Source organism: Drosophila gunungcola, unplaced genomic scaffold (genome assembly GCF_025200985.1).
Source record: "Drosophila gunungcola strain Sukarami unplaced genomic scaffold, Dgunungcola_SK_2 000090F, whole genome shotgun sequence".
Classification (NCBI taxonomy): domain Eukaryota; kingdom Metazoa; phylum Arthropoda; class Insecta; order Diptera; family Drosophilidae; genus Drosophila; species Drosophila gunungcola.
Window position 1 is genome coordinate 140,163 of NW_026453252.1, and position 16,395 is coordinate 156,557.

The window sequence follows — 16,395 nt, forward strand, 5'->3', positions numbered from 1 at the left end:
GGTATGTTGTCCGGTTTTGAATTATAACCGGAGCCGGGCTCCGTGTCCGTCCGTCCGGATTGGCGGCCAACTGTCGGGCGTCGTATCGGGCGGCATAATTAAATCGGTCGGCCAGCGCTCTATTTGAAGTAATGAGGGCCGGTGCCGTGGTCCTTTTGGTTGGCCTGGTCAGCCTGGTCAGCCTGGTCAGCCTGCTCATCCTCGTCCTCTTCCAATCCAATCTAATGAAGAACAACGGCAGCAATTGCGTATGCGGCCCGTTGTCCGCATTATTGCCTTGTTTATTTGCGGGTCCCAATTGGTCCCACTTTCACCTGCGACTTTCCATTCGGCCCACATCAACCCACAGCAACCTGTTGCCTGGTTAACAAAACATCATAAAATCCGGCAAGTTACGCTGTTTGCCTCGTAAAAGCATTGCGAACGCCGGGCACTTGTTTTTATTTCGAAGTTGGCATAAATTTTCCAATATTTGCACGAATTTCAATGCGGCCCATGTTGGATAAACAGTGGGCTACGTGTTAAAAATACTGGAAATGCATTTATAGTTACCGTGCTTTTCGATTCTAATCTCGTAGTACTAAGAAGATTTTTGATTGTTTTTTAGTTTTAATAGTCTAAATTATGTCCTAATTGGGTTTATGTTTGAGGTTGTTTGCTTTACGAAATCCATAAGCTATATTAGTTTACTTTTGAAAATATCAGAAACTTAACTCTAATCATTTATATGTACAAAAGAGAAAGGGTAATAATTGGAAAACATTTATTTAAATATATGTTATATGTTAAACATGTATATAAGGTTGAGATCTAGAAAATTATATTTTTTAAGTTAAATTGTGTGAAGCCAATATTATAAACTAAATGGGGGAAAATATAACCCATTTTTACTTAAATTTTATTTTTATTTAATTTTAAAATTATTATAAACCCAGAAAATATGAAAACACGTTTTTATTATGGGTATATTATTTTAAATAATTAGAAAAAAGAAAAAGTTTTTAATATTTAATTTTTGTCTTTGGAGTTTTGTGTTTTATGTTAATCCATTTTAACCCACTGTGAACACTGCCCACACGCAGACGTAGGTTTAGCTAAATAATGTCACTGTTTACACGTTCGGTGCGAATTTATGATGCACCTTTTCTGGCCGCAATGTTCCTCAGGTTCCGAGTCCAAGTCCTTTTTCGTTTGCTTGTTTTTTGAGTTCAGTTCTTGGATGACATTGCCGGTGGCTGGTTGCCTTTGAGGAGCCTATTTTTCTGTAATTTTCTGTAAGTGTGCGACAAGCTTTTATTCAGCCAAACTTAAATAACTAAAAGCAATATATTTTTTTAAAGTGCGAATTTACAGATAATATAAATTTAAACCAAATTAAAAGCTCTTTATCCATTTAAGCATTGACGCATTTTTTCACTTATCTCATTTATTTTTTGTGAACAAACAATAACGTGTCAAATAAATGCAGACCAATTAAAACCATTGTAAGCAGGACTTCATTTAAGTAACCTTAATATATAGTTTGGAATTGAAAAACAATGAAACGTATTAACAAAATCCCTTCCCTGCTAATAAACAATCAAATTAATATTGTGTACACAGATTCATCAATTTTATTTAACACAATGAACAAATTTTATTGTACATATACATTCATATACAAATACAATGAGTTCTGGTTTTCATCTTACGCTATTTTAACTATTATGCTCCATAACTGAAAATACAAAATTTATGAGTACATTTTATAATGCCATTTTTAATCGCTAGTTTTGTTTCAATTTTTTGTGAGGCTAGGCGGCTAGCAAATACCCTACAGGGCACACAAAAAAAAACACTTGTTTAGTTCTTAGCTTAAGTTCTAGAATATTTAAACTTTTTCCTCTGTTCTTTTGACTTTCTTTTTTCGGTTTTTTCCGTTTCTAAATTCAAATATTGTTCAATTCCACAACTGTGCTAGGAATGCAGTAGAATACATTTACAAATACAAATATATATATAAATACATAAATAGGCATTTATGTTACTATATATATTAATATTCAGTTGATATATAGATACAATAGTTTATTTAGCTTAAATACACTACATAATACAAAAAGTGTACTGAGAAGGGAGCATGCGTTCTTGGAAAATGTGAAAAATTTATAGACATTCCGAATTTTGTTTTCAATATTCTTCAAAAACATCGTATCGTTATTTTTAAGCATTAATTTATCATTAATGTTTTGGTTACCATTCATTTTGTAACTTTGTTAACGGAGTTGTTTAGTTCTTTTTTTGGCCAAACCTATCAAAATTGTTTTATCAATTGCATCATATTGCACAAAAAAAGATTTTGCCTAGAATCACTTACTCCCATTTTCGTATATTTTTAATGCCATCTAGTATAATTTATCTATGCACTTTTTTTTTTCGGTTACACATTTATTCGGCAAAGCCGAAGCCATGCAAACAAAGTGTCAACGAAAAAATATAAATATTTAAACGATTTGCCTTATCTAATAGTCAAATGTTTATAAATATTGTAATGTATATATAATTTGTAATTTACATGATTAACTTATGACATAACTAAAACATTTCGCATGGCTAACAATTGGCTAATTTATGAATTAATTAATTTAAATAGACCATGGAGGGGCTTTTGGGTGGCTTACGGCTAATGTTTATTCAATTCAAAGGGTTGAAAACGTTTTATATTGTACGTCTGTATTATAAAATCCCTTGGCTTATTGAATGAATTTGCACAAAGAAAAGGGATGACGAGAATATAGGAATATAGGGGCTTAAACGTGTAAGTGCCATTCATAATTAATTGAGCTTTGCTAGTATCTGAATCTTATTTAGCACTTAAATCGATAATGCATTACTAAATGTACCTGCATCCAGAGATTTTTCTCTGTTAATATATATTTTTGTCTTAATTGTTATACAAATTTCACTAATATTTTAACAGGGGGATGCTGAAAATTATAAGTTTTAAAAAATATTTCAATTTAATTAAAACATTCCAATTGCAAATCCATTTTGTTCAATCTGGTCATGTAATTTTATAACACCTTTTGCTGTTGGTTTTTTATTTTTTAATTATATTCATTTCTGCTGTTGAGCGCGCTTAACAATTAAATGACACACATGCAAATTACACAGAAATCTACACATTGTTACAGGAATTCCTCTGCCCTTTAATTTTATTAATTAGTTTTAAACTTCATTTCTCATCAATTTCTGTTAAATGGAATTTACAGCATATCTGTTTTAAATTTATTTTTGCCCATATTTTCCATATTTCAGATGCAAAATTTCATTTCAAACAATTGGATTGTAAGCTTTCTTTTTTATAAAATTAAATTTTAAGTTAATTTCCTAAATCTATTAAATTTTTTGTTTTATTTTCTAGGTCTTCAATATAATTTACACGGCGTCTATAGTTTAAAAAAAATTAATGAAATCAAGCAAACCAAAATAAAAAACAATCACATTTCATAATTCGGAAAATTGTATTCTCCTTACAGACATATATTTGGATAGTATATGTTTATAGTTAACTTATGCGCCGCGTTTTTATTTTAACTTTATATCTTTATATATTTGTAGTATTTGTTAGCTTTAAATTCACATTTTCTGTTTCGAGTTTAAAAATCGCCTTCAAAAATGATGTGACGAACTCATGCTCAAGAACTGCAAAGAGAAAGAAGTTAAGTTAGATTAATTAATTAGATTGAAAATGCTTTATAATAATTATTTATAAGATTATGAAACCATAAAATTCTTATAGTGATTTTTCATAAATATAATTTGTTTTTAACTAAAAACGGCTTCTTGATGTAAAGTTTCTCTGAGTGTAATCCATAAACCTACCCGCTTATAGCATTTCAATATTGGACGTTCCGTTGCCGGTTGCAGTTCGCGTGGTCTTGGTCACCTGTTGATTGGTCATCAGCGGCGGTGGGCTGCCACACCAAACCACCTGCAAAAGTATGGTTATAACATTATTATATAACCATTGTACTATTATTATTATTATGATTATGTTCACCTTGCGGAATGCCTTGCGAAAGTTGTCGGACAGGAAGGCATAGAGTATGGGATTGATGCAGGAGTTTGTGTAGGCCACCACATGGGAAATAATCTGGATTATGACTGATGAGTGACTGCCGCCGTAAAGATTCAGCGCCTTCAGTACAAGGATGACCTGCAAAAAGAATTGTAGTATGGAAAATGGAAATTGTAGTATGGAATAAATATTGCATGATTTAATATTAAATTATTTTAATTGATGTGTTAAAATTAGATATAACATAGTTCCTATTTGATTTAAATGCAGTTTGTTTAATTTCTTAAGAATTCTTGTAATCTTTTTATGCACCGGATCTGTACTTATAAACCCCCTTTTGCATATTAACGTATGTAATATGGCATTTCAGACATTATTGCCATATGGCTGTCACTGATATATGCAATTCGCACATCTTGCACTTCGAGTGTCTGTGTAATTCTAATTTCGTTTGTAATTTGTGAGCGCATTGAATTTGTGCAAATACTTGGAGTGCAGGCAGCGCAAGGAGCAGCAGCTGCTGCCTTATTAAACATTTCAGCAAATAATGAGGATGGTGGGGGGTTCGAAGACGGGGGCCAGAATATCGGAAATGTCAATTTATCGCAACTATCCTCTGTGCTTGCCAACAAAATTTGCCAGCAGCTGTCGGCGTTGCCAATTTAAGCTACTCCAATCGTAAGTTTAACTTTAAGCAAATCGATTGTGGTTTGATTAATATGAAGATATAATACAATAAAATAATATAAACTTGTTCATAAATCTTTATTCAAACTGACCCGTGAACATTTCGTTTTTAACACCAATTTTTGATTCTCAATGTTCAATGCCAATTATTATTAAACCAAAATAAATATATAAGAGTGATTCCTGGTTGCCTGTCAATCAATTGCCGAATTCTACTAAAAACAGCGAATTGGACATGACTAATTCATTTGGCATATATCCGTTGCACTTTTCATTTTTGTTTGTAATTTTTAATTATGTGGTGGGTGGTTTTCTTACATGAATGGGCAGCCAGCAAATTGCAAATGCCAAAACGACAACAACAACCATTCGGGTGACGCGTCGCTTTCCCTTCCTGCAAAACACACAAAAACAAGAACGGAAAATTGGTGAGTTAGTGGGCAATATATTCCATATACAGCTGTGGTCAAAAAAGTAGTTAATCATAACATACATACCCATACTTATTACATACCCATAAAAAAAAAATTAAGTTAAGTTAAGTTAAGTTGAGTTGCTTGCAAACTATTTTTGATTGTTTTTCATAAGCAACAAAACTACTAATTATTTGACCGCTGATGTATGTAATACGGATGTGAATATGTATTATGTATTATGAAGCAGTTCAGCTTGTGAATTTTGCATTGCCCGATACTCGGTGATTTATGAACTTTGCGTGCGAATTGCGAACTCGTGCAACTTCATTTCCATTCAAATTTAAAACGCACCCTAAAACATGTGGACATAAATACCAAAATATTGTGGGATATGGGTAAAAGTTGTTTCCACTCAACTATTTTTTTAACTATTTAATTTATTTACTTGACAACCAGCGTTGCATTCCTTGGGCAAGGAACTGCTTTTTATTTTCTTAAAGACTTTATTGATTTCATCTCAAAAGTTTCCTTCAACTGGATGTGAGTACAATTTAATAGTATTCGATTTATGATAAAACCAAAGTTTGCCAAAGTATTTACCAAGTTTTAAAGTAGCAGCAAGTTCTACTTGAAATTGATGGCTGATTGACCCCGATCACGTCTGAGTTACTTGGGTAACTTTACTTTTTCACTTTAGCCCTAAAGCATAATTTAAGTTACTTGCATTCATACACTGATTACAAAATTGAATAGTAAAAATAATTATCCGAATATAATCATTAAACTAATTGTTAAATATTTTAATATTAAAATATTTTTAAATTAATTTGAAAAATAAAAGATTTAAATTAGTTTCCATTCGATTTAAATGAATTTTATTTAATTTAAACTTAAATTTAATATTCAGATACAAAAATTTAAAATATTAAAATATTAACATATTTAAAATAATTAAAAACTGCAATAAATGAACATCAAAGAAACAAATATTGAGATTTACTACTTTGTTTTACCAGTGTAAAATTATACATTTAATATTTTTTTGTAAAATCCTTAGTCAATTTCTTTGTTCGATTGTTTGATTATTTTGTATGGCTTATTTCCTTTAGGTATTTATTTCTCGACAAGTTCTGTAAATGTTTAGTTAACAATTAATGAAAATATAAACTTCAATGAAAATTCGTTTTCTAATTTATGCAAGTTAAGCTATGTTTTTGTCAAATAATTTCAACTAGTTTGACAACAAATGCTTAAACAGGACCTTGTCACTCTCATTTCTTCCGTGAATCCTGCGGGTTTATATCAAGGGAATATCGCTCACATTTGTACTTATGTTTCGGTTTCGTTGACCCGGCCACTTAAAAATGCATGAGCCAAAGCTCATGAGCTTTCCTCGCAGCCTAATAAAAAGGCATTCATCATGGCAGCAGGTGCGTAGCTTCTAGCTACAAAAAAATAAAACAAAAAAAAAGGTAGCCTGGAAAATTCCCTCACCCACGGCGTATACGCGATATTTGTGTGTTAGGGCTGGTGGGGATTTTGCTTTAAAGAGGACTATATAGCATATTAGTATATACTCACCGTGACTCTGCGGAAGGCTTGCAGCCGGGAGCACTTTTCCACAGGCGAGCCAGCATTCCCATGTAAAGGAAGCAAATCAGCGTCAACGGAGCCACATAGGATGATAAAAAGAATGAGACCTGAAAAAAGGTTACAAAATTGGGAAAAATAAATAAATAACTGCTGAGTTGGGCTTAGGTTCCCACGTATTTCGTCTGGCTTGGGAATCTGCTTAAAACTAAAGCTTAAACTTTAAAGCTAAGGCAACATTTGTTTTAATATTCGTTAAATCAAGCAATTTAATAAATATATTATAAAAAAAATAATTGAAAGCGGTTTGTTCAATGAGTCATTAAAAAGATATTATATATTAATTATTATTTTTGTATAATTATATCTGAGAAAAAGGAGTACCGTTAAATTGTTTTCTTTATTAAATCACTTTAAAATTAATGCTTGAACTCGTTTGCCAACATTTGTGTTAATATTTGAAAAATATTTAGTTTACCAAGCTCTGTGAATTAAGTAACCATATTTTTGGGAATATATTTTCGTGTAAGCCAAAACAAAATTTTATGCCAATGTGACCCCAAACTAAAAATGTGTGTCTATGAATGTGATAGAATAAATGTCTAATAAATTTTATTGCACTTCATTAAAAGTTTTAACAATAATAATTGCTTATTGTAACTTTTGCAGTTGCTTTTCAATGATATTTATTTATTTTTGATATTTTTCCGGGTCAGCTTCTTAACTTTTTGCGTCTGCTTTTGGTCGAAGGAAGGTTTTTCCTTTTTCTCTGCCATCTGCTGCCATGTCAGCGGCTTTTGTTTTTGCATGGAAATTGTCAGAAGCGCTGACCCGTAATGCTGACCAGATACCAGATATGAGTACCAGACACTTGCCAGCCCCCCAAAAACCCTCGGAAAACTCCCGGAAAACCCACCCATTTCCATTTGCCAGCTGCCGCTTAGCCGTATTCCAAACAGACAAAAATATATATGCATATATATCCATGTAATTCGCGTGTGTAGGGAAAAACTGGCGGAAAATACTCGTAGTTGTGCTGGTTTTCGGTTGAATATCCGTGAATTATTCGGTGGAAATTCCATGGCAATGAATCGGCTCGAAATTGTCCATAAACCGAAATAATGAATCTTTGGGAAGCCTCTTTTAAGAGGATAATGAATCTGTTTAGGCCAATAGATAATGAATTCGGTTTATTTGGCCATAAATTGGGTGCTAAGTGGAGTATTTGACTGGTGAGAAATTTTTATTAATTGAGGGAATCAAGCGAATGAAGTTTTTATTGCTTAAAATACATTTTTGATACTAATTTGGTCATTAAATAAAATTAAAATGATAATAGTAAACTTCATTAATTGAAAAATATTGTATTAATCAAGGGAATCAAGTATATAAATAAATAAAAAGTAGGTATAAATCTGTTATTGCTCTAAATACATTTTTGAATTTACTTTGTTTATTTAATAAAATTGAAATGTTAATAGGAAACGTCTTTAATAAATTGACAATATTACCTATAAAAGGTCAAACTAATTTAGTTTGTTTCTGAAACACTTTTGAAACTAGTGCGGTGGAAATCAATTTAATTTCTGCCCTTTTACGAACTTGGTGAATTGTTGAGCTAGGCGTGGGCTTTTTTTTAACTTTCAAGGGCCGCCAGCAATTGATATTTAAAGTATTCAGAGGGCTGAATTCGGGTTTTCTGGTGCCGTGCTTTCATTTATTTTTATTTTTGTAATATCCAATGAGCTGCCGGCTTAAAACTCATTTGAGTGGATTGGTATTTCTTTGTGGGTGGCAGAAGGCAGCCGGCAGGCGGCACCCAAGTGTAAATGATTAAGGGGCTTTCCTCTTGCCGGAAAATGCGGAAAACAGGCAATGAGAGGTGCACAAAGGTGCAAGTCAAAATATATGTACATATATCAATTGTGAAACTCGGAATAAAGGCAATGAAACGGAAAAATAAAGCAGGCGCGTAAAAATACACGGAGAGAAAAGTCTTACAAAAGTTTCCAATAGTCGCAAAAGTATAAAATTTATTTATGGACAACTAAAATGTTGCTTAAAAAATTATTCATTTATAAAACATCTCCAATAAAAATCAAGTTTTGACTTAAACACAAAATACAAAAATGCTGATCATATAATCAATAAATTCGGGGGTTTCCGTGGCATCTTGAAAGATAATGTGTGAAAAATATAAAAATGGTTATTTTTAAATCCGATTTTTCAAATACTATATTTATTCAAATAATTATTTTTTGATCTATTTTATCCAACTTTATAATTGATTTTAAATCTCTGTATTGTTTCAGTATACTTTTTGTCCTGTGCATCGATGAAATCGCGCATTTGCCGCAATTGTTAATAATCGTTGCCACGCCCCCACATTCATATTCCGGGGGCGATTGGCGAATGCCTGACAGCTATGGAATCGAAATCACTTTGTTGGGATTTACCCATGGCCATGGCCAATGAACATGTCGTTTGTTATCGACAACGACAACGAAAACGGCAACACAAACAAGGACATCGCGGCGAGGACGAGTGACATAATCCACGCTGACACTTCTCCGGATCCGGATCCGTATCCGTATCCCCGGTATCTCCGGTATCCGGCTAATGATGCCCGGATATCTGCTCCTGCACTCACCAGATTTTACACCCATTGCTAGAGGTATATTGGATTTAGTAAACATGAATGTTGTTTCGAACACATACTTAAAATATACCAAATCCAATATAGTAAATAAATTTGATTAAGTATAAAATACTTTTTAAAAATGATTATTAATAAAAATTTTAACGAAATACGTAATTATTCAAATTATTAAAAGCAATTTCTAATAATTTCATATTTAAAAAAATATAATATTTTTATCTGTTTGCGTTATTATATCTGAGAAAAAGGAGTATGATTGAATCGTATCCCATTCTTAATTTCTTGCATATTCCCTTGTTTTTATTTTTGCTGAGATGGGGGCGGATTACTGATGCATTAATTAAAGTGTTGATTGCAAAGGAAATTGTTTGTAATGCGCGGCAATGATGTTAACGATATCTTTGCCGAATGCTGCAATTTATGACACATTCGCAAGACAAAGGGATTTATTGTGAATATAATTTGCTTCATTTCTCCGTCCTTTATTTATTTATTTATTGTCTGACTGGCAAGTGACACAATCAGATAGCTACAGTTACTCAAGTGGAGTGTCCAAAACTATTTTTCCCTTTTACTTTATTTTTTATTTTTATACAACATTATTATATGATTTTTAACTGCGAAGAAAGGGATTGAGAAAAATAAAATATGAACATTCAGATAACTTACACTTTTTGAAACTTTGGTTAATTCAAGATAAAAGTTTCTTTAAAAGAAAACGAATTAACTTTCACTTGCACAACTTTTCTACTTTTCTCAGCCGCTTTAAAAATATTGATTTATTTTATTCCAGTTTATGAACGAATTTTTGATTTTTGGACTGAGAGACTGGGAAAAAAAAGGATTGGAAAAATAAAATATGAACTTTAACAAGCTTTCAGATAACTTGAAATTTTGCAACTCCGGTTAATTCAAGATAAAACTTTCTTTCCAAAGAAATTGAATAAACTTTGACTTGCACAACTTTTCGACTTTTCTCAGCCGCTTTAAAAATTAAATAGTTATCTGCAAAAACTTGCGCAAAAGCGGTCCCAGCTGCTTTTTTGTCCAAATTGCCGTTCAGGACTACAAAAAAAAAAAACGAAACGAAACAAAACTGAAAGTCATTTTGCTCGGCAAATGATTAGCAAAGATTTCCAAATGGGCTTTTCGGTGCCCAATTGCATTTTCGAAATGGGTGATCCAGTCATTTTGTGTTGTAAATGGGCCGAGACAAGTGCGTATAATATATCTAGAGATCTGAGGAACTATAAACTTTGCCATGGTGGTTATAAAACTTCCACTTAGGAAATAGAAAGATGCAAAATAAAGCTAGGAACAAAGATACATATAGTAGATACCCGAATCGATGGATATCCACCATGAAATTTTACAGCACAATCGCCATAAATAAAAGTTGCCAAACTTGAGGAGCAAACTTTTTGTGTTTTTTCGCTTTTTTTTTGCCGGCCTTTAAACTTTATGCGGGTCCTAATAAAAAGCCATAAACTGAAGTGTGTGCTGTTTGATAAATGGTCGGGGGCGTATACTTAATATTTGGCATGACCCAAAAATTGCGCCTGGGATTTGTCCATAAACGCAACTTGACACTCAGCGAAATTAATCAACTTGCCACAGGCTCTGATGAGTCTTCTTCCCCCCTCACCTTGTAAATTTCCCCAGGACATACAAGTATGTACTATATACCATAGAAAAGATGATTGAAATTATGAATTGGCTGCGAAATTGGGTTTATAATATGGCTGGCACTTTTAATAAAAGCTTTAACAACGTGGAATAATAATCGTAGAAGTCAACAGAATTTCTACGTTGTTTTATCATATTGAAGAATTAAACATTTGTTCAAAATGTTTTATAAACTTTATTGAATTGAAAACATTAAAGACCATGAGTGCCATGGGATTATTGGAAATAGGGGATACAATATGGCTGGGACTTTTAATAAAAGTCAACATAGTTTAATCGAAGAATTTAACATTTTTAACAAAACCTTTATAGTCTTACATTTAAATTATACAATTAGTTTTAAATTGAAAACATTACAAAAACATACAATGTTTTGTCTTGAATTAAAGATTAAAACCCATATTAAATCAAAAACATTTGAATTTATTTTTTACAAGTCATCATATATTGATATGGATACAATATTATAGAAATCCTAAATAAATTTCATTAAATATTTGTTTGTCTAGCTTTAATTACTTTAAAGATGGTCTTTAAACTTTTAGAAAATTTAACTGGAATAGTCTAGTAAGGTTCAAGAATCATCTCTAAATTTTAAAGGACTTAGGACTTCTCGATTTGTTATAGCAAAAACAACAGGAGTCAACTTTAATAAGCGTTGAGAACAACTTAAGCGTCGTTTTTTGGGCGGGGAGTATCGAATGATAAACACTATTTTACCGTCCCTTTCCAGTCTATTTGTTTCAGTTTTATGAGTTCTTTACGATGACAACGATTCGGTCGTTAGTTTCGCTGTTCGTTTTGCTTTGACGGATGCCCCGCACAAGTTTGATCCATTTTTATTTTATTGCCACGGCAGGCTCAAACTAACGCACGCTATATATACATATATATATTGACCCTGACAATGACTATTTTCAGGAGCGGAAAATCAAATTCGAACTAAAAATGTGATTCCTCTATCAAATGGTATGCTTGATGCTCTTTGAAGTACAAAAGGTAAAAACAATTAGTAAAAGCGAAATAAAACCCTACATAGTTTGTATAAATAATAATTGTTAAGAACAAAACTTATAGAATAAACTTTTGGCATAGATAAATTCTTTTAAAAAAGGTTCAAGTGATAAGTAAATCCAGTAAAGTCCATCATATTTGTATTAATCAGATTGTAAAAATTAACTTTTGAAATGAACTTTTTAAAATGGTGTAAATGATTTGTTAGTCCTATATTCCTTAAGCTGTATTTCATAAAACCTTTGAAATCCCTGATAAAACCTCTTTAATTGCAAAAGTTTTGATTGTCTGCGAGGAAATCCTTTAAAGAGCATTCACACTTTGTACTCAGTAGCCAAGTTGTGGTTTCTCTCTTCGTGTTTTCCAAAGCAATTGCGATTTATGTGCACAGTCGACGTCTTGGGGGAGGTGGGTGCAGAGGGGGCGTGGTGCGACCCGGACACAAAGACAGAGGACATGCCGTATCCGTAGCCGTGTCCCCGTATTCCAGTTCGTATTCGTATTCGGTATCGGTATCCTTAACCGTGTCAGTGTCGGAAAATGGAAAACCCGGAGCGAAGCGAACTGTGCAATTTGCCTGGTGCCAGGTGGCGTTGGACTCTGGACTTTGGAGAGAAGTGAAGTGAAGTGAAGTGGAAAGGTGAGCCGGGAAAATTCGGTGGAGAGGCGGGGAAACTTCACGGGTGCATATTAGCTGAAGACAGCGAATAGCTTTGCGAGTCAGTCAGTCAGTCATCAAGTCACCTGTCCACACTCAGCCAAACGCTACACCCAGAGAATAATCATGGTAAATCCAAATATTTTCACTTTGAATTAAATATTTTCGGAAATTTCAAAGTGTGTTACACTTCTATTTTTATTTTTAAGTATGGAAAAATGTAGTGTTAAATTAGAAAAAATATGAAATCTACAATTTTCCTATTGGACAAACCAATTAAATATGTTATTAATTACATTATCATGTTTTAACTTTAATTTTAAGTATGTTTATATTTTGACACAATTTTATATTCAAATATTTTTGTGTTTAATTATATTACGTCGTATTTCTCTGGGTGTACAGGTACTAACATTTCTCATTCTGGTAATATATTACATGGGGAGTTCTAATCTTGAAAAAAAACCTTTGAGCCAATTTCCCTTATAGCTCATACATGTTGTTAAATAAATTATTTTTTCAAATATATAAATTTAAATAAATTGACAATGCATTTAATTTAAAATATATTTTGATAAAGCTAAAAAATATATTTCATAAATTCACACCGCTGCAGTATTTCTGCTTTTACATTTTTGAAGGTTTTTAAACTTTAAATTAAACATTACTAAGCTATTTTGTATTATTTAAATGTATTTATTTATATAGATTTTTTATATATATATTTTTTGGTGTTTACTATTACTATTTTCCTACTACCACAACTATTCTTCTACTCTTTTCTTAGTGTAGTTATACGGGGCGTCATTCATTTGTTCTGCGAATGGAAATAGACGACAAAGCTCACTCATTCCACCCCTCTGATGCGTCGCCCTTCGGGGCCAAAACAACTGTGGCTTTTCCGGTGTAACATCCTTCCGGCATGAAATTACACTCGAAGACTCTTGCTCTCGCAGTCCCCGAATTGATTAATGTGCAAAAGTTCAAGTAATAAACATAACAAAGTCGGGGCGAAAAATATGGGCAAGTCAAGCGCACGGAAAAGCGATTTGGGGTAACGCATAGATCTCCATGAGGGGAAAAAGTGGTCCCATAATGATGATGGAATTGTGCCAGCTCTTTCTCCAATCGCACTCGCAATCGCAATCCCCCAAAAACTGGCGAATAATTGCGAAAATTCAGCACTGGACGCACTCTGCAGTTTGGCATTTGGCATTTGGCAATTTGCGGGAAGGATTCGTCTTCCTTTCAGGGCTCAACGCAAATGCATTGTGTGTGTGTGGAGGGCCAGTGTGGTTTAATCTAGTCAAAGGCATTGTGTTCATTGTTGATTGAGAGCTGAAAAGCGCTAATAAATGCTCACCATATATGGTGAGTAAAACCCCTGGGTTGCCGTAAAACGATGGAAATGTGTGAGAGGAAAATTCACTTTGATTGCGGGTTTGCTTTCGTGAAGGAATTTCAATTTAGGGTTCCGTTTGCTTTGACAGAATTTTTTCTGTGATATAAATATTCTTTTTTATTATAACTTTTGTTTTTTTATTTAATTTAAATTAACTTTATTTTAAATTATGATTTTTTGTTTATTGAAACTAATAATCTTGTCCTCGCGTTTCGGAATAAAAGGAACGCAAGTGGATGTGAAGCGAAGTATGGAAGTGTCCTTAAGTAGGAAATATATTGCAGTCCGGGCGGCCAAGCATTGGAAAATATGACTTGATTTCAACAATAGGCGATTTCCCGCCATTTCACTATGGCTTTTCGCACAACAAAGTGGGTGGATTGTACACACAAAATAAAACCTTAGTTAGTTTAAATTAAATGATGAATATATTGCACCAATTAATAAATGCAATCTGACCTTTCCCAATGATTGAAATTAGTATCATTAAATTAGATAACTTAGACCATATTATTCCATATTTATAACAAAATAAGTGGACGAGAAACTAACCTGAAAACCGACAAGACTCCAGACCTCCTCCTCAGTGGAGAAGACGCAAGCGGTGCCGGCATTTCCTTGGTACTGATAAATTCGCACCGAGTGCGAAAGTGCCACCGGAATCGCAGTCGTCACAATCGTTATCCAGGCGCACATGATGGCCCTAAGAGAAACGAACAAAACAATGTTTGAAAACGGAATGATTTAAACGGGTTGCGATACCTTTCGGACTTTAAAATAAAGCCGAGTAATCAGAGAATCTTATGTTCATAAGTGTCCTTAAATAATATCATTTTTTCTAGCTGAAAACTACATTAGTGCAGTTTATGCACTTATTTGCTAATATAGATTTAGATTTTTAATTAAATGTATTAAAATGGCTGCCTTTGCCTTTGTAACCTTTTAATTTGTTATACTACTCTCCTAATGCTACCTCAAATTTCTTAAGACACATTGCAAGTTTTTAATCAAAAAAGCTGCCAGCAAAGTTTGAAATTGTTTTAGAGAAAACAAAAATACTACCAGATTTTCGGACGCCTTTTAAGATTTTTAATTTCTTGCAAATATTTTGTCGACTTTTTTTCTTTGGCTGAAGTTTTCCGCTTCCTTAAAGGTTTTCGCATCTTTTAAAGATTCAGTTGTGTAACTTGAAAGCGCTATGTTCGGACTTATTTATGTGACAAAGACAGGTGACAGAAGAGAAAAGGTCAGAGGTCAGAGGGAATAGGGAAGAGGGAAGAAGACTCGCAGGTAGGCAATGCCAGCTAATTACAAAGCCCGGACAAATTGATGCAATTACTCTAGATGGTGTGCGATATGGGAAGCAGGAGGGCTTCACACTCAAAAAAATGGTCTGCTTGAAATTAACTATTATAATTGGCATTATGAGAATGTTAAGGGGGAGTTGAAAATGATTATTATTTTAAAATAATTATGAGATAATATAAAAAAATTGCATTGTTATCTTAAAGCCTATTTCGCTAATTTTATAAGTCCTGGTCGCACTTATATTTGTCATAGAATGAAATGGTTATAAGTTTGGTCACACATTTATTTTATTGACCTCATTTAGATTTAATTAATTAGAAAACTTGCAAAAGTTCTTTTAAAGCCAAGCTCGCTAATTTTAAGAGTGTAAAATCATGATATAATAGTGGCTTGGTCACACTTATATTTTTTATAGTTTATTATTTTGGAATGGTTGTGGATTTGGTCACAAATATATTTTTATATGGAAATAGTGTCATTTTTTTATTGGCCTCAATAAGTTAAGTTTAAGTTAAATTTAATTAAATTGTTTTTCAATGTTCTTCTTTTATTTGATAGTTCCAATTTGGAAGTATATTTGAAGAAATGGTCACACTTATAATTTGAAAAATTGTGTCACACTAAAAATTATCAGAAAAGAAAGTTTTTAATTGATTGTATAGAAAGCCTTAGAGACTTCTCCATTTTTTTCGGCGAGTGTATTGAAAGGAGTTGTTTTAGATGGGGGGCACTTACAGTGTGGCATTGCGCTCGGTTCGCAAGGACATGCTCGTCACGGGATGAACGACGGCCAGGAAGCGATCAAAGGACATCAGGACCAGCGTGTAAACACTGCAAGTAACAAGTCCGGATATGTTTAAAATATATAAATGTATACAGATACCCAGACACCCGACAACCGAAACCCGACACCCG

The 16,395-nt window shown here is 33.0% G+C and overlaps 1 protein-coding gene across 4 annotated transcripts in view; it reads right to left on the minus strand.

Moving 5' to 3' along the window:
• Window positions 1-1,475: 1,475 nt before the first annotated feature.
• The window catches only part of LOC128265040 (allatostatin-A receptor), a 94,679-nt gene continuing 79,759 nt past the window's right edge, over window positions 1,476-16,395 (minus strand). For all 4 annotated transcript variants that reach the window (XM_053000817.1, XM_053000816.1, XM_053000814.1 and 1 more), the window contains 7 exons: window positions 16,216-16,311; window positions 14,725-14,875; window positions 6,745-6,863; window positions 5,066-5,141; window positions 4,043-4,198; window positions 3,865-3,973; window positions 1,476-3,684 (listed from right to left, as the gene is read on the minus strand). In XM_053000817.1, coding sequence (XP_052856777.1) covers window positions 3,869-3,973; window positions 4,043-4,198; window positions 5,066-5,141; window positions 6,745-6,863; window positions 14,725-14,875; window positions 16,216-16,311 — 703 coding nt within the window. In that variant the 3' untranslated portion in view covers window positions 1,476-3,684; window positions 3,865-3,868. The remainder of the gene's footprint in view (window positions 3,685-3,864; window positions 3,974-4,042; window positions 4,199-5,065; window positions 5,142-6,744; window positions 6,864-14,724; window positions 14,876-16,215; window positions 16,312-16,395) is intronic.